The sequence below is a fragment of the Cervus elaphus genome, chromosome 29 (genome assembly GCF_910594005.1).
Source record: "Cervus elaphus chromosome 29, mCerEla1.1, whole genome shotgun sequence".
Classification (NCBI taxonomy): Eukaryota; Metazoa; Chordata; class Mammalia; order Artiodactyla; family Cervidae; genus Cervus; species Cervus elaphus.
The window spans coordinates 2,100,492-2,124,963 of NC_057843.1; the positions used below are offsets into that span (position 1 = coordinate 2,100,492).

Sequence of the window (24,472 nt, forward strand, 5' to 3'; positions counted from 1 at the left end):
TAAAATTGATGATTCCTTCCACAGTCACCAGACTCTTAACTGACCATATCTCTCGAGCCTGCCAGAGTGCCATTCTGAGTTTTTTCAAGAACGTTTTCCTTCTTGGATGAGAGGTTGGGGCTGGAGCCTGGTGGTCAGGTGATGGTGCATCCACACCATGAACCTTCGGACGGTGACCCTGAGCCCAGCAACAGCTGACCTCTCGGAGGAGCTAGTCACGCTGCATACCTGGGCCCACCTGCGCATTCCTTTCACTGCTTTACCCTCAGGAGGCTGAAGTCATTATTTATCACGAGTTGTTTACTCAGAATGCTTCATTCTTCAGAGAGGGGCCTGTGCTCACACAAACCTGAAAGTCGTCTTTATAAAGTAGTGGTGTTCGTCAGCATGTCAAAGGTAACAGTGTTTTAAAAATCCAGCATCTTCAGTGATTCAGTCTCTCAGGAGATGGAGTAACTTAGCAAATGAGTGGTATTCAGATTCCAGTCTTGAAAGACACAAGAGTGCCTTTTACACTTGGAGGCATTTTAAATGTATTTAAAGGGGCAATTTAAAAATAGTTCAGCTTTGCATTCCACAGACAGGAGGAAGCTGAGAGCTGCCTTAGTCAAGGCCTCCAGGTCGCTGGTAGCCCTCGGTCCTGCAGGGAGGCCTGTCACCAGGGGCAGGGGTGGTGGAAGAGGCATGCTATGGGCTCAGTGCCAACTCTTCACGCATTCTTCTTCTTTCTGTCTCTTCAAGTCGTGACTTCTTCCAAGAGCACAGTAAAGGCCAGAGCTGAGCGTACGTGGGAACTTCTGTGCCCTGAAACCCATGCTGGGTTTTTATGTGTTAGGTGGCCTGTCTCCTGACAAACTTCTCTAGAAGTTTGGGTTCACTTTTAACTTGTGAAATAGGCAGTGAGACTCTTCACTGGTGTGTCTCACGGTCTGTCCCTCCACTGTGTTTTAGACTGAGATTGGGTAGCTCTAAATAGTTGATGTTTAGTAGAGACTGAACGTTTCCTACAGGTCTGAGTGGCACAGTGGTGAAGGATCTGCCTGCCAGTACAAGAGATGCAAGAGACAGAGGTTCGGTCCCTGGGTGGGGAAGATCCCCTAGAGTAGGAAATGGCTCCAGGATCGTTGCCTGGAAAGTTCCGTGGACAGAGAAGCCTGGCGGGCTACAGTCCATTGGTTCGTAAAGAGTTGGACATGATTGAGCAGTGCACACATAGAACATTTAGTAGTCCCTCAGTGTAACATATGCTGGTTGATAATACCAATACAGGAATAAGAAATTCTGGGAGCAAACTAATTTCTTAGTTTCACAGCTCAACTCCTTCAGGTTACTTTAGAGTTCCTCTAGTGAGTGAAGGTTTGGCAAGTCTGGCGTAGACGTCAGCATTACCTCCTTGGGTATTATGTCAATAGTTCCGTTATACACATGAATGTCTTCAGCATGGGTAGCAGGTTCTCTGTGTATCTGGTTCAAGCCCCACTGCAGTGTCTGGTCCCAGTGACAAGGAAGAACAGACATAGAAGGGACAGACGCACATTGCCGTGGTCAGAACCCACACCAGAAGGGTCCTCTGTGGCTGGAGAGACCCCAGTACCCGTGGATCCGGATAAACCTGCCATCTTCATGAGAGAGGCCAGGGTCATGGTCACGGGCCAGACCCCCGGGATCACTCTGCGTTTGCACCACTTTCCAGGTGTGCAGCCTTGACAGCTCTTTCATTGTATCTCTGTGCCTCCGTTTCCTCTTCTGTAAAGTGGAGGTGCTAGGACCTGTGGGCGTTTTAGATTAAATGAGGCAGCGTGGACTCGCACTTACAGTGGTGTTTGGTACCTGGAAGGTGCCCGGTGACGGCCATGGCGCAGGAGATAAGCGACAGTGGTGATGGGAGAGGCGAGGTTGAGCGCGCCCCCCCCCACCCCTGCCCTACACACACACACGCACACGCGCGCGCACACAGATGCAGACACGTGTGCACACACACATGCGCACAGGGCCGGCTCCTCGGCTTCCAGATGCCAACTGTGTGTCTTCTTTAATGACGTGACCTTTCTTAGAAAAGTAGCTTCCGGAGTTATTACATGTTTTAAGAGTTATATGTTTATAATTTATGTTTTAAGAATTTTTTATATGTATTTTTACCATCATATTTTTTCTGTGCCCAACGTTAAAAAGTACTCAGACCACAAGTGTAGAAGACTGTGAAAGCAGAAACAGGAGACCGCCCTCCACCGTGGTCTGGTTCCCACTGCAGAGATGAGCGCTTGGGAGCAGGCGTGGGCTCCACGCGTGGGTTCGCCAGCTTCCAGCAGGGCAGCTGCATTGGTCTCGGTGTGTCTCCACCCGCAGGTTGTTCCCCTGAGGCCTGTGTGGCCGTGTGACCTCTCGTGTGTCCAGTTCCGTGTCTGTACACCAGGGACGCGGGAATGGCTCGGCCCCAGGCCACTTTCTTCAGTGGGAGAGAGCGTCTCAGATGACCTAAGCCAGAAATGGGGGCGAGGCAGGCGTTAGTACAGGAAATTCAGCGAGACTGGTGTTCAGGTGGCCTGCCCTGGCCGAGGCGCCTGTCCGTCTGCTCATCTTTTCTCTCGGGGCTGTTTTCACATGTTGGCTCTCCGTTGCCTGCCTTCCCCCGGGGGTCCCGTCCGAGTGTCAGTCAGCTGTCGGAGCACTAGGAGACCCCTCCCTGTCGTCCTCGGTGAGAACCCCTGACGGCCTGCCTGGTTGTGTTTGCCCTTGAACATCTGTCTTTTATGGGGGAGACATGGTGAGGAGTGAACAGGGCTGACTTAGATGCGCTAAGTTGACGTCAAGTGAGGCGTTTCTGCCGCGTGGAAGTGGGTTGTCGAGTTGTCATTCTGGACCCGGGCAGGGGTGAGGGTGACACAGAGGAGGTCGGGGACGCACAGAGCATGCGGGGACCCACGGCAGAAAGCTGGGGAGACCGTGGGGGAGATGAGGCCTGGTCAGAGGCCAGGGAATGAGGCTGGGCCTGCTGTCAAAGGTCAGAGGAGAGGGCTCCAGGAAGGAGGCTGGGGGTGGCATCAGGTCACAGTACCAAGGGCGGAAAAGCTTCTGTGGTAGGAAGAGGAGAAAGGCTTATTAACAAAACAGGGAGTTCACACTTCAGGACCACACACTGCGGTGGAAACACACCCAGCCACGCAGAACCCGAAAGCTGTTTTTCTTCCTTTCGGGATGGAATGTATCTGCAGGTGTATCTGCCTTAAGAAAAGGAGATGGAGCTCGTGTTAACCAGTAGGTGATTATTTTTCACTGCATAGATCTGTCCTTCCTCTTAGAGGAGGATTTACTGTGGGATTATTTTAGTCTGCCTCTCTGATGCTTTTAAAGCCTATTTATGTTTGCCAGAACATAAATTCATTTTTCCAAAACAGTTGACAGGGAGGTGAAAACAGCATATGCCTAAGGTTATTATGTGTATACAATAAGCACCATATCAGGACCCAGTTAGTTCTTCACAAGTTCCTTTAAAATCAGTCTCTGTATAATGTTTAAATGTTGCTGGACTGAGGAGTAAGGATCATAGACCTGAGAGTTTATTAGGACCTTGCAGATAGTTGAGAAGCTGTGTCCCAGAGGGGAGAAGTGAATTGTCCGATGTCATACAAAGCTAGTGGTCAAGCTGGAGCTGAACTCCTTGAACATTTCTCTCCCCAGAAGACTGTGCTTTTTCTTGTGAATAGCCTGGCTTTACCCTCAGAGAGTCATTGCCGTGTCCCGAGTGCCACAGGGACGATGGAGCAGCTAGAAATCTGGGGATTTTAGTTAAATGCACCCAGCAGTTGGCGGGCACCTACGTGTGAGGGGAAAGGGAGATGCTCAGCCGAAAATGCTTGGAGGGGAGAGACATGGGAGAATGCCTTTTCTTCCAGGAGAATGAAGCCCTTAGGTTGTTTGTTTTGAGAGGCAGGACCTTTTCCCAAGGTCATCATTCATCGTACAAGCCTGAGCTGCACAGACCTGCTTCCGGGACTCAGGACAGCAGACACAGCTGAGGGGAAAATGACACAGACATCTCTCCCAGCCTTAGGGGGATGCTTTCCAGTTCAGTTCAGTCGCTCAGTCATGTCCGACTCTCTGTGACCCCATGGACTGCAGTGTGCCAGGCCTCCCTGTCCATCACCATCTCCCTCAGCTTGCTCAAACTCATGTCCATCAAGTCGGTGATGCCATCCAACTATCATCCTCTGTCATCCCCTTCCCCTCCTGCCTTCAGTCTTTCCCAGCATCAGGGTATTTTCCAATGAGTCAGTTTTTCTCATCAGGTGGCCAAAATATTGGAACTTCAGGTTCAGCATCAGTCTTTCTAATGAATAGTCAGGACTGATTTCCTTTAGGATTGACTGGTTTGATCTCCTTGCAGTCCAAAGGACTCTCAAGAGTCTTCTTCAACACAACAGTCCAAAAGCATCATTTCTCTGGTACTCAGCTTTCTTTATAGTCCAATTCTCATGTCCATACATGACTACTGGAAAAACCATAGCTTTGACTAGATGGACCTTTGTAGACAAAGTAAGCTCTCTGCTTTTTAATATGCTGTTCTAGGTTGGTCACAGCTTTTCTTCCAAGTAGCAAGCGTCTTTTAATTTCATGGCTGCAGTCACCATCTGCAGTGAGTTTGGAACCCAAGAAAATAAAGTCTGTCACTGTTTTCCATTGTTTCCCCTTTTATTTGCCATGAAGTGATGGGGCTGGAGACCGTGATCTTAGTTTTCTGAATGTTGAGTTTTTTGTTTTTTTTTTTTTGGAATGTTGAGTTTTAAGCCAACTTTTCCACTCTCCTCTTCCACTTTCATCAAGAGGCTCTTTAGTGCCTCTTCACTTTGTGCCATAAGGATGGTGTCATCTGCATATCTGAGGTTATTGCTCTTTCTCCTAGCAATCTTGATTACAGCTTGTGCTTCATCCAGTCCGATATTTCACATGATATACTCTGCATATAAGTTAATAACCAGGGTGACAGTATACAGCCTTGATGTACTCCTTTCCCAATTTGGAACCAGTCCATTATTCCATGTCCAGTTTTAACTGTTGCTTGTTGACCTGCATACAGATTTCTCAGGAGGCAGGTCAGGTGGTCTGGTATTCCGATCTCTTGAAGAATTTTCCACAGTTCGTTGTGATCCACACAGTCAAAGGCTTTGGCATAGTCAATAAAGTAGAAGTAGATGTTTTTCTGGTACTGTCTTGCTTTTTTGATGATCCAACGGATTTTGGCAATTTGATCTCTGGTTCCTCTGCCTTTTCTAAATCCAGCTTAAACATCTGGAAGTTCTCGGTTCATATACTGTTGAAGCCTGGCTTGGTGAATTTTGAGCATTACTTTGCTAGCTTGTGAGATGTGTGCAGTTGTGCAGTAGTTTGAGCATTCTTTGGCATTGCCTTTCTTTGGGATTGGAATGAAAACTGACCTTTTCCAGTCCCATGGCCACTGCTGAGTTTTCTAAATTTTCCGGCATATCAGCATCATTGTTTAGGATTTGAAATAGCTCACCTGAAATTCCATCACCTCCACTAGCTTTGTTCATAGTGATGCTTCCTAAGGCTCATTTGACTTTGCATTCCAGGATATCTGGCTCTAGGTGAGAGATCACACCATCATGGTTATCTGGGTCATTAAGATCTTTTATGTATAGTTTTTATGCATATTCTTGCCACGTCTTCTTAATATCTTCTGCTTCTGTTAGGTCCCTACCATTTCTGTTCTTTATCGAGCCCATCTTTGCATGAAATGTCCTCTTGGTATCTCTAATTCTCTTGAAGAGATCTGTAGTCTTTCCCATTCTATTGTTTTCCTCTATTTCTTTGCATTGATCGCTGAGGAAGGCTTTCTTATCTCTCCTTGCTGTTTGGAACTCTGCATTCAAGTGAGCATATCTTTCCTTTTCTCCTTTGCCTTTAGCTACTCTTCTTTTCTCAGCTATTTGTAAGGCCTCCTCAGGCAATCATTTTGCCTTTTTGCATTTGTTTTTCTTGGGGGATGCTTTTAGATACATGTTAATAGTTCCCTTTGCACTCATAGCCTCCCTTGAACCCAGTGCAGCGTGTTCCCATCTGGCTCCTCCTAACTGTTTTGACGGGGTGAGTGGTTGTCCCCTGGACTGTGACCTGTATACCTGTTGTTTATTGTGCTTAGAGGTGCTCAGTTGTGTCCGACTCTGTGTGACCCCCTGGACTGTGGCCCACCAGGCCCCTCTGTGGGATTTCCCAGGCAAGAACACTGGAGTGGGTTGCCATTTCCTCCTCCAGGGGATCTTCCCCACCCAGGGATCGAACCCTGGCCTCCTCATTGGCGGGCATGTTCTTTAGCCCTGAGCCGCCTGGGCAGCCCTTGTATACCTGTCTCCAGGGGCGGTACTTGGGTGCTGGGTCGCTCTCACCCAATGGGCATTGTTTCTGTGCTGGAAGACGCACACTGACACGTGCATGCAGGACACAGGCGCTGATGGACTCCTGTAGCAAGTCACAGAGGGAGCTGACCCAGTCCTTCTGAAGCCCTTCCTGTCTGTACGCGCCCAGCATTAGCCTGCCGGGCTCTCAGACATCCGACGCTCAGCCCTCGTCCCAGTGGGAGAGGACTCTGTGTGGGAGCACCCAGCACTTATCCCAGGCTCACTTACCTGCCTTCGTGTGAAACCGCCTGGCGTTGGGCGGTCCCAGGTGGGCCTGTGTCGGCCGCCTGTCTGAACACGCCAGGCGGTTGTGCTGGCCCGTGACGTGTCCCCGCGTGTGTGAGCGGGCTGCAGGTCCCCGCCTAGCCTTACAGTCCTTCTGAACTTCGCAGAGTGTGCAGGGCTTTTGTATCACAGTCAGAAGGGAAAGAGAGCATGCGCCCCACAGCCTGTTTACTCTGAGAGCGTGACTGCTTTCCAGCCTCACGACCCCAGGCGTCCCTGCGGACAGTTGTGATTGCTCCATCTCGTTGCTGTGAGCCCTGGGACTTTCCAAGTCACACAGAAGCTGTTTTCCAGAAGTCTGCTTTCACTGCGTTCGTTTTGACCTTGGGCTACAGCCCCCAGGGACAGAGCAATCTGTGGTAATAACAACTAGCATTTTCATAACCTTTTTCTGTTTACTGAGCAGTCGGGATGGGACGAAGCAGCGCATGGCTTTGGAGCCCCCCGTGCCCTGACCTCACCTAACCCACGGGCTTGTCAGCCCCTCTCCCAGGCCAGCACCCCCGCCCCCCGGCCGTGGCTTTGTGAGCAGAAGGTGGGGAGCCCAACCCCGGCGCAGTCCCTGGCCCTGTCTCCAGGCCCCCTCCCCACGCGCCCCTGTTGTCCATTTGCCCTTGAAGAGGGCAGTCCCTGCAGGAAGAACATGGTCCTCTCTGAAAGGGAGCCAGGGTGGGTGTGGCCGTGCTTGTGTGTGGGGCGCTTGTGGGGCTCATAGAGGGACAGTGTGCATCTAGCCGGTGCCTCCCGGGCCGGCCTTTGCCCCCACACTTGGCTGCCCAGCTGCCTGGCTTCTCCAAGGCTGCCTTCATCAGGCGACAGAGAGTACGGAATCGGAAACTGAAAATGGTTTCCACAGCTCCGTTTCCCTCTGTGAAACCTGAATCTTCCCCACGCAGCCATCCATGAATCCGCTCTTGCTGGCAACTGTGCCCAGACGGTCGGGGGTGGGAGGATGGGGAGTCGTGATTCCTGTGAGAGGGACAGGACCCCTCATTAGTCCTGACGCATCCCCTCCGGGAGCTGCACCACCTCACCGTGGAGAGTCCATGCCTACATGTGTAGACATTTAAAGCACCGCCCAGTTGTCAGATCCGAAAGGCGCAGGTTGCTATGGAAGCAAAGAGGCAGGAGAGTGAAGGGTCCTCAGGAGGGAAAGGGACCACAGGCTCCTTGGAAGCCACGTTAAAGGTCCAGGTTCTCCGCGTACCTGCCTGGTTCTCCAGGAACTAATGTGACCTTGAACAGGTCACTCAGCAGGTTCCCCTTTGTACATAGGCTGTGGCAAGTGCGTCAGAGTCCTGTGAGCTCGTTCTTCAGAATTGAGGGAGGGAAGAGCAGAGAACTGCTGAGACTTTCTGAACTGGGGTGTGGTGGGGTGAGGAGGGGAACGGAAGGGGCTGGACGGGGGCAACTTTAACAGGATGGCCTCATTGTCTTGCTTCAGGCTGGGAGCCTCCACCCGAGTTTCCCACCTTACGCAACGTCCCCAGGACACTCACATCAGTTTCATATTCTTCCTTCATTTTCAGAGAAAGGGCAGCAGAAACAATGGGAAAACCAAAAAAGTGCTGAACTGTTATTTACTGAATAGCTTTTTGAAAGGAATTTTACAAATGCCGAGTGCTTCCTTTTCTTATTGGGTCTCAGGTGTAGAGCACGATGGTGCCGTGTCCCACACGCTGCAGTGGGCCCCACTTGACCCCGCACCCGCTCACCCCCCAAACCGCGTCCCTCCGGTAGCAGCTAGACTGATGTCTTCGCCTGTGTACTTTGTGTGGAGTCCACATATGAGTGACAGTCACATGGCACGTGTCTTTCTCTGACTGACTTCATTTATTAGCACAGTAGCCTCCAGGGCCGTCCGCGTTGTCTCTCTGCTTTTATGTCTGAGTAGCACCCCGATATGTGCATGTGTGTACATACGTGCATACTGTATGTACACACCACACGTTCTGCATCCACTCATCCCTCAGTGCACGCTTAGGTTCACTTTATATCTTGGCTATTGTAAATGTGCTGCTGTGAACATTGGGGTGCATCTATCTTTTCGAATTAGTGTTTTCATTTTCTTCAGATACATAAGAGGTGGAGTTGTTGGATCATACTGTAGTCATTATATTTTCAGTTTCTTGAGGAATCTCAATACTGTTTTCCATAGTGGCTACCCCAGTTTCCATTCCTCCTAGCAGAAATTTTTTTTTCTTAAATTTTTTTCTATTAATATTTTTCATATTCTTTCTCTCATTTAGGTCACTGCAGAATCCCAAGCAGAGTTCCCTGTGCTAGGCAGTAGAAATTTCCTCTTCTTGCCACATCTTTTCCAACATCTGTTATTTCTTGCCTTTCTGATAATGGCCATTCTCACAGGGGAGGTGACACCTCACTGTGGTTTTGATTTGCATTTCCCTGCTGGTTAGCCATGTTGGGCATCTTTTCATGTGCCTATTGGCATCTGTATGTCTTCCTTGGGAAAATGTCTGTTCAGTGCCTCTGCCTTTTTTTTTTGTTTGGGTTGTTTATGTTTTTGTTGTTGAGTTGAATGAGTCTTTATATATTTTGGATATTAACTCCTTACAGGATATACAGCTGGTAAAGAAACCACCTGCAATGCAGGAGACCTGGGTTAGATCCCTGGGTTGGGAAGATCCCCTGGAGAAGGGAAAGGCTACCCACTCCAGTATTCTGGCCTAGAGAATTCCATAGACTGTATAGTCCATGGGGCCGCAAAGAGTCAGACATGACTTAGGGACTTTCACTTTCACCGGATATACAGTTCACAACTATCTTCTCCCACTCAGTATGTTGCCTTTTTGTCTTGATGGTATCTCCTTTACTGTACATAAATTTTAGATTGATGTAGTCCCACTTGTTTATATTTGCTTTTTTTTCCCCTTGCTTTGGAGTCAGATCCAGGAAAGCATCTCTAAGACTGATGTGAATGTGACAAATAACTGGGTAATTTCCTGAAGCCACAAGCAAGCTTGCCTTTCTGGGACCTTTCATTTCATTTGCTTTTTTGTCTCTCTGTGAAAGCCTAGTTTTATAAAAATAACTTGGGAACTGAGAAAGTGACTTAGATTCATGCATTTCGTCATCTCAGAATCCAGGTGTGAGAATCATTTAATTCAGTTTTTTTTTTTAATATTAGAATTTGCCCAGAAACCAAGTCAGAAATGTTCAGATTCAAAACAATTGTTCGGCTCTCTTCCCCCAGCCCTGCTGTGCTCTGCCTGTTACAGCCTCACCTGCACAAAGTGGGGGGTGGAAGGCGTGGCCCGGTTCTTCATGCAGGTTGTTCTAGGAACGGATCACCAGGATGCCTGCTCACTTGTGAGATGAACAGAAACTGCACTAGCTTCTTGACCTGGCACTTACTGCTAACAGTGGCGTCTCGCAGTTTTAAGCCCTTGCAAGTTAGCAAATGTGGTGGGGCTTTTAATGCCTGGATGAGGAGGCTTGAGCCCATGGACAACATTAGAACCAGCATCGTGATGGTCTGAGCTTCCTTGGCAGACTTCTTTGAAAAGCCTGGCTTGTCAGGGGCCATCCCTGACCTGGGGCAGGGGAGTCCCCACACAGACACAGAGACAGCGTGATGTCTAGAGCCAGGTGCCAGAGCAGCTTCACACAGCCAGGCTGGAAATACCTTCAGAGCGAGCTGAAGCCCTGGCTGTCTTGAGCCCAGCTGGCCCAGAGGAGGGACAGTGCCTTCCACGGGCTCACGGATCACCCCCAGTCCTGGGGCAGATCAGCTGGATGGTGGGGGGATAGACAGTCCAGGGGTAGGACGCATCTTCCGGGGGGTAGGAATTAAGAAGAAAGTAAAGGCAGGGAGGTCAGAAAGGAGCATCTGGGGAGTCAGAAAGTCACCATTGGTGGATGGTGTTTATGAGTCCCATTCTTGGGTCAGTTCAGTCTACCCAAGCCACAGAGACGTCTGTGATGAACTTCAGCATCCAGTGTATCGCAGCAGCACGGCTGCTTTTAAAGCATTGGAACTAAGCTCCGTAGTGTTGCGCACCAGTGCTCTTGGCCTTCCCCAATCAATAGAAATCGACCAGAGGCCAGACAAGAAATTCATACAAGGCTTTTATTGGGACCCCTGCTGCTGCAGAGGGGCAGGGGACAGGTGGGCAACAAGAGCAAGTAACAGGTGCCCTTGCTTGCTCACTCCTGGAGCAGAGAGAGGCTGAGCGGCTCCCTTCTGTGGGGTGTGGGTAGTTGTGTGTCCAGGAGTTGGGCCAGAGGAGTGGCTTGGGTGGCTTAGGTGGCTTGCCCGTCCCTCTGGTGGTGTTGTGTGCAGGGGGCATGCGAAGTACCTGCTTTTGCTCCTGGTTCTTCAGAAGTGGCAGCTGGGCTTTTTGGTCTCTTTGTCTCTCATGGTCCATAATCTGCCCCAGTGCACAGGCACGCCAGTGTCATCAGACCCTGCAGTTCTTCGTCCCTCGAGGAGTGGTGGGTCCCGGTGCACGTCCTGCAGCAGAGCGTCCCAGTCTCAGCCCATGCCACTGGGACTGCCCAGAGTTCACTGCTGCTGGGAGCCTGCCTGATCCGCTCAGGTTCTCGCATGTTGGTCCTTTAATGGACCAGAACCCGGTGGTCCGGAGTCGACGATAAGAAAGTAAGAGAGAGAGAGGCTGATAGCGCTTGCTGGTCCTTTAATGGACCGGAACCTCGTGGTTCCGAGAGGAAGAGAGAGAAAGAGGCTGCTATCCCCTGGTTTGCGCGGAAAGCCAATAGAGCCCTGTTCTCAGGATTCACGCTGATGCACGTAGGCACCGGGCGCCCTCTCGAGTGGGTGAAGGCACAGTGCGCCTTCTCGAGAGGGGCTTAGAAGAAGCCCGGGCAAGAAAGTGAGCTCAGCGGGCCTCCGCGCTCCAAGGAATTAGCCAGAAATAGAGAGAGAGAGAGACAAAGACAGACAGAAAGAAAGACATGGGGACCAAAGCTCTGATGGAGCAAAGGTGTTTTAATCAACATGGCGTGGGCATATATACTGTCTTACAAGGTGGTTATTCTCAGCAAAGACAAAGATTAAAATTTCAGACTTACAAAACATAAGATGATCCCTATCAAAGAGAGAGAGTTGCAAACGATCACCTTTTACCATTTGCCTCATAATAAGGAAGAGAGTACTTATCACTGTAATGAGAAATGCCTGGATTCCTCAGCCCTCTTAATTCCTGAATATTCAGGAATCAATAAGGGCCAGAGGGTTCTTGACAGATCCAAAACAGCACACAGGAAGCCTCTTGTTAAATGCTTCCTGACACTCGCGTGCAGCCCCATTCTCCTTACACTTTTCAGTTCACAAGAAGGCGTCTTCATGCGCTTCATTGTAATCACTTCACTGTTAAATTATAGTGGGGAATCGATTCGTGGGAAGGAGTTGAACGATTCCTTGGCCAATGTTGTATCTAGTGACACTTGATAACAGATCTGAATCTTTTTCTTTAACTTTTGATCAGGAGCTTCAGTTTCACTTATTACTTTGAATTTGAAGATTTAATGCCTATAGATAAGGAAGGCTTGGGGGGTTAATTAATTGATGATAATTGGAGGCTAATTACAGTATTGTGGTGGTTCTTGCCATACACTGACATGAATCAGCCATGGGTGTACATGTGTCCCCCCCCCCATCCCGAACCCCCCCTCCCACCTCCCTCCCCATTCCATCCCTCTGGGTTGTCCCAGTGCACCAGCTTTGAGTGCCCTGTTTCATGCATTGAACTTGGACTGGTCTATTTCACATATGGTAATATACAGGTTTCAATGGGAGGGTTGCTTTTTAGTTTTAAATGGTTTCAACTTAGCATGGCTCTGCCTCTCGGTGGACTGTTCTGTATCACTTGCGCTTAGAGCGCCACCTGCTGTTGATGCTTCTTCTGGCAGCCGTGGTCACTGTCTGGTGTGGATAAAGGAAAACATCTTGGATGCAAAACTCAGCTCGAGAGGAAAGGTTTTTGAGTAAAATGAGAGTACGATTTTAGCTGATTGCTAGCTACTTGCTGGCTTCTTTATAAAAAAAAAAAATTCAAACTCTCTGCTTGGTGGAAAATACTTGAGGAATTAAAGCTGCATTATTGTAAAATACCAGAGCTTCCCTGGTAGCTCAGCTGGTAAAGAATCCACCTGCAATGCAGGAGAAACCAGTTCAATTCCTGGGTTGGGAAAATCTGCTGGAGAAGGGATAGGCTACCCACTCCAGTATTCTTGGGCTGCCCTGGTGGCTCAGACAGTAAAGAATCTGCCTGCAATGCAGGAGACCTGGCTTCGATTCCTGGGTTGGGAAGATTCCCTAGAGGAGGGCATGACAACCTACTCTAGTATTCTTGCCTGGAGAATCCCCTGGATAGAGGAACCTAGAGGGCTGTAGTCCATGGGGTCACAAAGAGTTGGACACAGCTGAGAGACACAGCACAGCGCATTGTAAAATTAATAATTTGTTACTGCTTATTGAACCCCTGCACATGAACGATGGGTGTTATATGTATGTTTCAGATGTGATGCCAAATGTCAGTATGTATTAAGGTTTGTATAAATAGTTGGCAGTTTCAAAACTGGGGTAGAATAAACTTTGCATGTGTTTTTTAGGGAGCAAAGGCAGAAATCAAAGTGGGTCTCCCCCCACCCCACCCCACCCCCAGACCAGCCTGTGGTATTCATTGATTAGAGTTGACAGCAGTGAGGTAGGCAAACTGGATTCAGGTAAATCTGCCAAAAATATGTTAAATCTGTGTTTCTTTTAACTTTCCCATTGTGATAAATTTTTCCCAAAACGTAGGCCCCAGATGAGAGGGTGAGAGCTCAGGATAGAAGTTTTCCGCTTAAGAGATTCTGGTTCTGTTAAAATGCAGTGCTGTGGCTCCCGGGGTCAGACAGCGTCCCCTGGCATGTTAGCCGGCTCGGCTCGCCTCAGGTCTGAGTGCGGTGAGACGCTGATCAGCTGTGTCCTCGGTGGCCCTCGGGCTCCTGGGGGGCGCGGTCCCCGCCCCCGTCCCTGCCGCACATCTGAAGGTGTCCTTTTCTCCCCGCAGGGACGCGCTCAGGATCCAGCAGCTGCAGCAGCAGATCCGCCGGGAGCGCGAGGCCCGCGCGCGCCCCTCGCCGCCCGCGTCCCCGGAGCCCCCGGAGTCGCGCGCGGAGCCCATGAGCGCGCTGGCTGCCCGCCCCGCGCCCGCCATGCAGGCCTCCAGCTCTTTCAGCTACGCGCGCCCCAAGCAGTTCATCGCCGCCCAGAGCCTGAGCCCCAGCGCGCCCCGGTCCCCGGCGCCCGCGTCCCCGCCGACCTCTGAGCCCGAGTGGGGCGCGCTCCCGCCGCCACCCCCGCCGCTCAGCCCGCCGGCGCTCGCCGCAGGGCCCGACTTCTTCCCGCCGCCGCCGCCTCCACCTCCGCCTGGCCCGGGTCCCGCGTCCCGCGCCGCCCGCCCAGGCCCCGCGCCTGCAGCGCTGCTCCGCGCCCTGCTGCCCTCGCAGCCAGCCACCGCCAGCACCGTCTCCACCGGGGTCTCCGCCCTTGGCCTGCCGCGCGCCGCCCCCGCTGCGTGAGTGCCCACCACCCCTCTGCACCGGTCTGCACACGGTGGGGGCCCCAGCTGGGGGCTGGGTGCGCGCCGAGGGGAGGTGGCAGTCCCTTCGTGCCCGGGATCAGGAAGTGAACTCGTCCACCGCACGTTGTCCATCCGGGCAGTGGTTGGAGGGGACAGACGTTCAGTGGCTACATTTGATGCCGATACGTGAGGCCCTGTCCCAGGCATGAATGATGCAGCCAGCCCTGGCCCCAGCCCCCCACCCCATCTCTGCAGGGTTCCATCATCTTCTGCTGGACTCTGAATGGCTTTCCTTAGGTCACAGTGCTGACGTGGCAGCCCTCTAAAATCTTCACTTAGAAACCCTGTGAGGATAAATAAGCTGGCAAAACAGACCCATGGGAGGCGTCTGGCACGTCTTGAAGTGTAGTAAGAGCTGGCACTCACCCATCCACTGAGGAGGTCAGAAATGCCTGCTGGCCAGGGCAAGCCCAGGGCCACATCTCAACCCTCTCCCTGTCGACATCCTGCTTCAGGGCTGGCAGGACCCCAGTACTCTTCAGAGAGAACAGGAGGAGACCCTCAGTAGGATTTCGCGTGGGAATAAAAGTGAGGAGACCCTAGAATGCGAGTGACACTCACAGCAGGCTCCCACCCTGGGGTGGGCTTGTGGCTCCTGTGAGACGAGACTGCTGTTTGCCCTCCAAGTGTGTCCAGAAGTGCCTGTTGGGCGCGTCCTGCGTTGTCAGGCATTTTCTAAAGGCTGCCTGAGGAATTCTGCGATTGAGATCTGGCTTCTTCTCAGGTCCTTATGGGAAAAAGCTTAGTCAGGTGACTGTAAATAGTCACATAAGGAGGGGAGCGAGGGTGGGAGTGGTATAATCATGGGCTTCAGCCAGAGTCGAGTCCATCCTCTCGCCTGAGCAAACCTTTGTCTCTTTGTTACGTGATACCCTTTGTCCTCTTACTATGGAAGGGCTATGAAAACACTTGCTCTTTGGAAGAAAAGCTACGACATACCTAGACAGTGATTTTAAAGGCAGAGACATCACTTTACCGGCAGACATCTGTCTAGTCAAAGCTATGGTTTTTCCAGTAGTCCGGTACAGATGTGAGAGCCGGACCATAGAGAAGACTGAGTGCCAAAGAATTGATGCTTTTGAGCTGTGGTGCTGGAGAAGACTTTGGAGAGTCCCTTGGACTGTCCATCCTAAAGGAAATCAGTCCTGAATATTCATTGGAAGGGCTGATGCTGAAGCTGAAGCTCCAATACTTGCACCACCTGATGAAAAGCACTGATTCATTGGAAAAGACCCTGATGCTAGGAAAGATTGAAGTCAGGAGAAGGGGACGACAGAGGATGAGATGGTTGGATGGCATCACCAACTCAATGGACAATAGTTTGAGCAAGCTCCGGGAGATGGTGATGGACAGGGAGGCCAGGTGTGCTGCAGTCAGTGGGGTCTCAGAGTCAGACTTAGCAAGTGAACAACAACAGCAACACTTGTCAGTTGGAATTTGATGAAAGATGAGTCCACCACCGCCTTGGACAGGGGGGCAGTGTCACATCTTTTATCATCTTAGGCAGAAACAGTTCATTCTAGTCTCCAACTTTGAAATTCCCTTGTATTCAGCAGTTTTACAGGCTCATCTGAAGTAACAGAAGTGCTTACCTCTTAGCAGTCTCTGTCATGGTTACTCATATGGAGTCATGGTATTTTATAATTATTACCAGAGAGACCAGCAGCTCCTGCCATTTCTTCAAAGCTAATGGGGACATCACTCCGATTTTATGGCTGTGGGAAGCTGTACCCAGGGGAGGTGGGCCCTCTGACACCACGTTCAATGGTGACCCCAGGCCTCCAGCTCTATGCCAGCCCAGAAGCCACAGTTATGTGGTCACCCTTTTGCCCACAAAAAATTTCCCGTTGCAAAATCACACACACTTAAAGAATTCCTTCTGTTGGTTTGATTCATACAACCTTTGGAGCATTTTTCCTCTGTAGACTTGTGGGATCACTGGTTTGCATTCTGAATTAAAGGTGAAACAGTAACTTTTTAGCCATCATAGTAACTCAGATGGATCAGTTCAGACTTGCCCAAGACTGGGTGTCCCTCTCCGGCTGCCATGACCAGTCGGCGCCCTTGAGCTTGTAGGAGCCGCCCAGCCCTGGTCAGTCGGCCCTCTTCAGTCACTTGTTTCTTTCGTGGGGCACTTGTGATTGTAACAGCAGGCTCAGATTCACTCACCTGTTACTCGTCTGGTTGGACAGCTTTGCCATATGTGTCAAGTGCACATAGCAGACCGATTACAAGTGACTTGGTGAAGTAGTGACTTGGTGAAGTAGTTCGGAATGCGTTAGTTCAGTTGGTTTTTTATGGTGCTTCCTTGCTTATCTGATACCAAAATCTTAAATGCAAATTTCAGATATCTCTATTTTATTTTTTGGTGTTGCTTTTATCTTTTAATTTATATTGGAGTACAGCCAATTAACAATGTTGGGAGAATTTCAGGTGGACAGCAAAGGGCCTCAGCCACACATATACATACATCCAGTCTCCCAAAAACGTTCCTCTCATCCAGGCTGCCACGTGACATTGAGCAGAGTCCCCTGTGCTATCCAATAGGTCCTTGTTGGTTACCGTTTGACATGGCAGTGTGTACAGGTCCATCCCAGTCCTTGTTCTGTGACCTGTGCAGTTTTCTTGCTCAGCCATGAGAGGCAATGGTGAGTTGTCTTGACCAAGACACAGAGCAGGCCCTGGGGATGCAGGAGCTAACACGGTGTTCAAAGCCAGACAGACAGAGTGGTCACACCTGTACCCCCGTGGAACCAGAGGGCATAGACCATAGAATTCCCGGGGGGGCAGTTTCTTTTTTTATCTTTTTTTTTTTAATTGAAGGATAATTGCTTTACAGAATTTTGTTGTTTTCTGTCAAACCTCAAGATGAATCAGCCATAGGTACACATATATCCCCTCCATTTTGACCCTCCCTCCCATCTCCCTCCCCACCCCACCCCTCTAGGTTGGTACAGAGCCCCTGTTGGAAGTTCCTGAGCCGTACAGCAAATCAGATATCTCTATTTTCTTAATCATCAGTTGCACTGATGGCTATTTCATTGTTTGTGTTTAGCATTGTCTTGTTCTCATCTGTAAAAGAGTAGCTTATAAACAGTCTGTGGAGATGTGGTTTTGCATCTGGTGTCTGCTCAATGGAGGGCCGGGCAGAGGGCGGAGGCAGCTACGGGCCACAGTGGCAGCGAGGCTGGATGGCCTCCCCGCAGCCCGCGGCGTTGATGTGGGTCAGGGTTTAGGGGATTCCTGTGGATCCAGTCCCTCCCTGCTTTCCTTCCTGAGGCCGTGGGGTCGCCACCCTTCCCAAAGCTGGTTACAGACACACGCGTCCAGGCAACAGCGTGTCTCCAGTGGCGGCAGTTCCCACCCCAAGCACGCGAGCACTGGGTCTTGTTGTCGCTTGTTGGTGCAGACGGGGCCGGATGCTCCTGTGGGCTCAGCCTGACCGTGTCACAGGAGGTCAGCACCCCAGGCGGGTGGGGCTGTCACAGGCTCCCCGGCGCTGTGAGGAGTGCTGGTTTGGGTAACAGTTTACTTTGAAGAAATGTCTTAATTTTTAATTGTATGAATCATTGTGAAGGGAAAGCATCTCTATCAGCAGACACGTTTTTGTTCCTGAGGAGTGGCTCTTTGCTCCTCAGAAGTCGGTGGGTGGCGTGTTGGGGGCAGATGCTGCGTCCTGCTTTCTGCCTGACCTTAGAGCCTCACCCTTACTCTGTGCTCAGGTTTTAACATAATTTCTTAGTGTTTGCCGAATCACGTTAGTAATTAGTCCAAATGAGATATTCTCAGAAAAAGAGGTTCCCTGTTAAATGGAGAGGGTGCCTCACCCCGGCCCCCTCTTCCCGGTGCCCCATCGACCCCCTGGGCTGGCTCTGGCCGCCCCTCCCCAATGCAGTCCTCCCACTCCAGCTCCACCTGGACCCTCCCCTCCTGTCGCCTGGCAGCACCACCTTCCCACCTCCACTGCCGGAGCTGATTTTCGCAAGAACACTGGCTTGAGGCTGCAGCACAGTCTGCTCTGGTGCCCGGAACGGAGCACGGCCCCAGCCAGCGGGTCAGCAGGGGTGTTGGCAGGCTCCTGGGGCTCCACACAGCATCCTGGGGTCCTCTTCCGTTCATCCCCACTCCATCCCCTCCCGGCCTGCATCCATTCCTGCTTCCTCTTTATTCCTTTCCCACCTAGAATTCCTACCACATGTTGTGTTCTGTGATCTATTCTCCAGCTTCAGCATCAGTCCTTTCAATGAATAGTCAGGGTTGATGCCCAGAGTCACAGCCTGATGCGGCAGAAACCCAGGTCTGCACACAGACGGCGCCTCTTCTGCCTCGGCGCTCATCTCGCCCCCTGACACGCCAGCGTGTGCCAGTGGTTCTGTCTGGGTCACTGGTCCACACCCAGCAGGATGGGCGTGGCCCCAGGGTGGACTGCACGCCCGGGGCCCTGAGCGCCGGGCTGGGTGTGCCTGCCGGACCAAACCCTGACCCTGCCTCCACTGTGTGCTCACCCGCAGGGGGCTTCCCAAGAAGGCCAGCAGACCTGCGAGGATGGCCTCCGACGAGGAGATCCAGGGCTCCAAGGACGCCGTCATCCAGGACCTGGAACGCAAGCTGCGCTTCAAGGAGGACCTGCTGAACAACGGGCAGCCGGTAGGGGGCCGTAGAGGGCGGGGACGTGATGAGCAGGCGCGGGTGGTAGGGGGCGGGGCGGGGCGGTCACTGGAGCCGCCCGAGTTCCGCCCTCACCAGCCTTAGGGCTGGAGCCTCACCTTCACACCTGGCCTTCGCCAGCACAGAGCACCGTCCTGACAGCTGGTGTCCCCCACCCCCCGCCCCAGCCCCCACGCCCCTCTCCGGGTTGACGTTTGCTTGTGGAGGGGACAGCATGGGGGGAGGCTTTGCTGCCTCCTTCCATGAACCATTCCTGGGGGCTGGGGGGAATACGGCCGCTTGGAGGTAGAGGGGGCAGGAAGGCTGAGGCCACGGTAGCACCCTGAGGGCCTTCGACACTACAGACAAAAGGGACAGGCTACAGCCGCACCGCCCCGATCGCACTGGTGCTTGTCCTTCTTGGAAGCTAAGCAGGGTCGGGCCTGGCAAGCCCTTGAGTGGGAGGCAGAGAGAGGGAGCCAGTCCCGCTGGAGGGTAGGGCTGGGGGCTGTGCCCCACGGTCGGTCTCTGCCCAGAGGCGGTGGATCGGAGCTCAGTTCTGGGCTCTGTGCCCTGCCCTGCGCTGCAGAGAAGGCCGCGCGCCTTAGGAGACCGTGCTGATCTGGTCTAGACAGTCCAGGTGCGATTCCGTTACCGCGCTTGTCCTGGTCTGTCGGGGCAGCTCAGCTCAGTCCTGGAAGGGAGTGGTCACTGTTCCAAGGCTGCGGGTTGTGGATGGACGAGGACACAGTCCACACAGGCGCCTCCTCCACGGACCCAGTGCTTCCTGGTCAGGTGTTGGCTTGTTTGTTTTCTGGGCTCACTGCTCCTCATCACGTCTGAGCTCCTGAAGGGCGTTGGCAAACGAGTCTAGGAAATGAGATTTCTTAGGCGGGGGCCAGTGACCTGTGTGCTTTATGGGGCATTGGCCTGGCTCTTCAGTAGACGCAGAGAGGGGCCTCTTGTGTAAAGTCTCCCTCAGCACCTTCTCCAGAGGACAAAGCCTGCGTGCTGATTCTGTTTTCTGGGAGCTGCGGTTATCCTGCCCTGATACATAAAGACAAGCACAGACCACTTGGGTTGGAAGGCTGGGGCCCAGAGGAGGGGCTCGGGTACTGATCTTAGGGGCTGAGGAAGACTGACATGCTAAAGAGACCTCACGGTACTCACCTCACTGAGATTTTCACACAGGGGAGATATCTTCTCCCTGAAATAAGTGGTTGCATGTGCAAATGAACACATTCTGGAAGTTTTCCCTGGCTCTGTCAACCACAGCCTTTGAAAGATTAAAACAGAGACTTATGGGATCTTTCTCAAGCCAGGTAAAGGCTTTTTTCAAGATTTTTTTGTTGGTTTGTTTAAATACTCCTTATGAACTAATAACTGTTAGTTTAAAAGATAAGATTTCTATAAGCTATTATTATTACACTACATGTATTTACATTTGTTGCATATATATGTTATAGATCTCTTTTGCAGAGAGGTATATATTATTTGTATTTCTTCAGCAGTGAATGACATTTCCAGTATTTTCCATACATGTCCACATTTGAGAATTTTAAAAGGACAAGTAAGCTTTCCATTCTTAGAAAATGTGACCGTCAGACAGCTTCTTCCTGACGCTGCACATGTCTTTGTCCGCATTTCTGGCGTCTTGGTGTATGGACTTTATGTTCACACGGCGCAGAGAGTGGTTCAGAAGCACAGCAGTGAGTGAGTCTGGCTCCTGGTGGTGGCAGGTGTGTCTGACGAGGGCCTGGATATCGAGTGATGCTTCTGCTCCAGAGGAATGGGGTGGCACCAGGCCACCGTCCCCAAACATTAGGAAGGCTTTTTAGGAGAGCAGGTGTTTAAAACGGTATTTAAAACTGTGTCTGAAAACTGAATCCATGATTCTTTAATGCATGTTGAGAAAATTAAACAGCCGCATGTGGACGAGCCGTTCCGTGCCACAGATACACCTCTCCTCACCCTCGGCCCCTTTTCCGAAAACAAGGTCATTGGAACTTCAGGTCCGTTTGCCATTTGGCACATGTCCTGCTTCTCTTCCCGGTTTCCACTGGGACTGAAACCAGCAATTACTGGAAAGCAGCGATTTACCCAGCATATTTTCCTGATTAGAGAGTTTCTAGGAGAGTCTGTGTCTGGATTCAGAGGTTTGGAAGTTCATCTGAAATAATTTACACATTTGTTAAAATTTTATTTTGTGCTACTAATTATTCTCTATTTTGAATCAAAAGCTTGTTTTTAAAATGCCCCAGTGAATGGGCCGATCATTTTGGAGCCAGCACTCAAGGGCACAGCCTATCAGACAAAGCAAGTGGGCTGTTTGGTTTGTGTTCAGCCCAAAGCCCTGCGCACTCAGTGCAGGGGCCTCACCACCTTCGCTGGGAGCAGTCTCCCGGTCGGCTCGAGGCCACTTCTGGCCCCTCTGCCAGGTCAGCATGTGCAGCCAGCCTTCACGACTTGCTGTGTTTTCCTGCGTTCAGCCCGTGCCTGGCCCCAGAGAAGAGCTCTGGAGGCAGCCCTGCCCGCCAGCCACGGACTCCCTTCCCAGGCTCGGAGCTGTTCTGAAGCCTGTGACAGCTATGACCATACACGTCCTGTAGAAAACCTCTTGCTGGCTAAAGGTCTTTGTCTTCGTGTTCATCATCAGGCATAAACGCGTGACACACGCCTGTAGGTGACTTCTGCCCTGTGGCTTGCTGTGCTCGCCTTCAGTCTGTGCTCTGTTCATTGGTGGCGCTCGGGCGGGCCACCCTGGCTCAGCTCAGGGTCAGGACTGGAGGCGCAGTGGGAGCAGGTGGACACGGAGCAGAGGGCTCCTGTCCGCACAGGCGTCCGGAGGCGGAGGGGAGCGGTCAGAGACCCACAGGCCCGTTTGCTCTTTGCGTTCGTGTTCTCAAGGCGCTGCAGCACTGTGATTTTTCTGACTCGTGTGGCTTCTTTGCTTAGAGGTTGACCTACGAAGAAAGGATGGCTCGGCGGCTCCTGGGTGCCGACAGCGCGACTGTCTTCAACGTCCAGGAGCCAGAAGAGGAGGCAGCCAACCAGGTATGCGATCCTCCTGGCTTCCCGGGAGAGCAGAGTGTTCTGCGCCCACCTCCCCCAGCCTCCCTAGGGACCTGGTCCTGGGCCAGCTCTGTGCAGAACCAAGGGTGGGTCACAGGCGGCCTCTGGCCAGCGGCTGAGCACGCCCTGTGTTGGGGGGTGATGGAGTTATTTCAGTCAATGACACCTGTCCTTTTTGTCTAATCCACTAGTTTCTCTTCTTTCAAGTATCTTTCTGATTTCCCTGTCCTGTGCTGTAATGCAAAACAGGTTTGTGTGGAGGAACATGCGTTCACTGAGATTGTGTTAAGTCACTCGTGACTAATTTCAGTTACGTTCTTAATATCTCATCCAGGTGAAGTATCTATGTACAGAAAAGAATGTTTTTCTCCACAAATGTAGTTAAAAATCAGTAATGAGCAGGGAATCTGCTTTGTTCCCCTGCTAACACCAGAATCACTTCATGGATTTGCTGTGAGCTGTTTGTAATCTCCACCGCTTCTATTTGGAGTCTCCATATGTACTTAATAGTTTTAAGATGAAAGAAAGCTTTTGAACACAAGTTTAAAGGACCAAGTAAACCCTTTCTCCTGTCTATTAAGAAATGGATCAGCCTTCAAAATCTGAAAGTTTTTCTGTGTTAAATATTGCTCCCACTGGAGTTTCCCTTAAAGCTAGAAATCGGGTTGGATTCTTGCTGCTTCTCTTCCTGGGCTTCACTACTCCTTTTCTGCTGTTTCAGGACCCCTGGCCATCTCGTGCTTCTGTAGAGAGTCCTCTGGACGGTCAAAAGGTCGCCTTTACCTCTCTTCTCCTCCCAGTCCTTCTGTGTCTGTCACTCTGTTCCGCCTCATGTACTTGTGTGTCTGCATTTCCTGCCATACGATTGTTACCGACACACTCACCATGTCTGTTTTCATTGTATCAGATAGACAGAGTTACTGCACTGTGATTTGTCACGTCGTTTATTTACAGACTTGAATTTTATTCTGTCCTTTATGAATACTCTGAATTTTAAATTGTGAGAAGTTTCTCATTTGTTAAAAGTTTTCTAGGAGAAAGAAGAGCTAATTCTTAAACTGATTAATTTGATAATAATTAGACAAAGCAACTTGTGTATTTCCTGTAGTTTTATTCATACTGCTGAATTTCTTCCCTCAAGCCAACAGGCTTTTTTGGGTTTTGGGGCATGCCATGTGGCGTGTGACATCTTAGCTCGAACCCTGCCCCCTCCACTGATAGTGCCAGGTCTTAACCACTGGGCGCACCAGGGAAACCCCAGGCCAGACTGTTTTTAAAGATTGAGTAACTTTAAAAGAAAACCTCGTTTGAAACAACGTTTCATTTACTATTAAATAGAGAATGTTTCATAATGGGCTGCCTTTTCTTTTCTATACTTAATGAGCAGGAGGTCTCTTGGTACCCCTTCATTACTAGAGGATGCTGGCGGGCACTTGATGCCTATTTTTTAACCACATATTTGACTGGACTTTCCGTCCCTTTTTCTTTTAAAGAGGGTGGAGAATGGTTGCCCAGAGCTGGGGAGCTGGGTGGTGAGGATCATCAGGAGAAGGGAGTAAGGTACCATTACTCCGTCACCCACTGGAGAAAAGGCCAAGTGAGCTGCAGCTGCCCATCTGGGAGGCGCCCGCCCTCAGACAGGGAAGGGTCAGCATGGCATCAGTGCTTAACTTTTATGAGCAGTTTAGGAGGAACCGTTGCCTTTTTCTTCTTCTCCCCATTCTAAGAGAGACGAGGAAGAAACTCATTCTCCTAGTTGTGTGCTGTGGTGTTTTTTGGTTGATAGGACTTGAGGATGGTTTGAAACACCACGCATCCTTCCAGGTGTTCTTTGTTTCATGTGGGAGCGACTGGGGTGCAGACTTGTTGTTTAGTTCTGTAGTAAACACATCGCTGCCCTCTGGGAACTTGCCTGGAGAGGGGCTGAGTCCGGTGGGGCACTGTGTCCCATGAGGGGCCCAGCCGGTGACGCAGCCCCTCCGTCTGACTCAGGAGTACAAGGTCTCCAGCTGTGAGCAGAGGCTCATCAGTGAAATCGAGTACCGGCTGGAGCGGTCCCCCGTGGAGGAGTCAGGGGATGAGGCACCCTTCGGAGACACGTCTGTGGAGAGCGGAGTGGCCCCCTTCTTTGAGGTGAAGCTGAAGCATTACAAGATCTTTGAGGGTATGCCTGCGACATTCACGTGCAGAGTGACTGGCGACCCAAAGCCCAAGGTGAGTGGAGACACAGCCTCTTCAGAGCTGCGTGCCCTGAGGATGGGTCTGGCTTCCAGCCTGCAGGGTGGTGGTAGGAGGACAAATGCCAGAATTGAAACTGTGAAAGTGTCAGTCGTTCAGTCGTGTCCTGCTCTTTGTGAACCCATGGACTGTAGCCTGCCAGGCTCCTCTGCCCATGGGACTCTCCAGGCAAGAATACTGAAGTGGGTTGCCATGCCCTCCTCCAAG

At 51.2% G+C, this 24,472-nt stretch overlaps 1 protein-coding gene across 6 annotated transcripts in view; it reads left to right on the top strand.

Annotated features, from left to right (window-relative positions):
* The window catches only part of PALLD (palladin, cytoskeletal associated protein), a 383,456-nt gene that overhangs the window by 339,197 nt on the left and 19,787 nt on the right, over window positions 1–24,472 (top strand). For 4 of the 6 annotated variants that reach the window (XM_043890641.1, XM_043890640.1, XM_043890642.1 and 1 more), the window contains 4 exons: window positions 13,736–14,242; window positions 18,820–18,955; window positions 21,911–22,009; window positions 24,020–24,241. In XM_043890641.1, coding sequence (XP_043746576.1) covers window positions 13,736–14,242; window positions 18,820–18,955; window positions 21,911–22,009; window positions 24,020–24,241 — 964 coding nt within the window. Of the gene's footprint in view, window positions 1–13,735; window positions 14,243–18,819; window positions 18,956–21,910; window positions 22,010–22,748; window positions 22,800–24,019; window positions 24,242–24,472 lie in introns of all 6 variants that reach the window. The other 2 variants (XM_043890645.1, XM_043890644.1) reach the window with 2 other exon arrangements.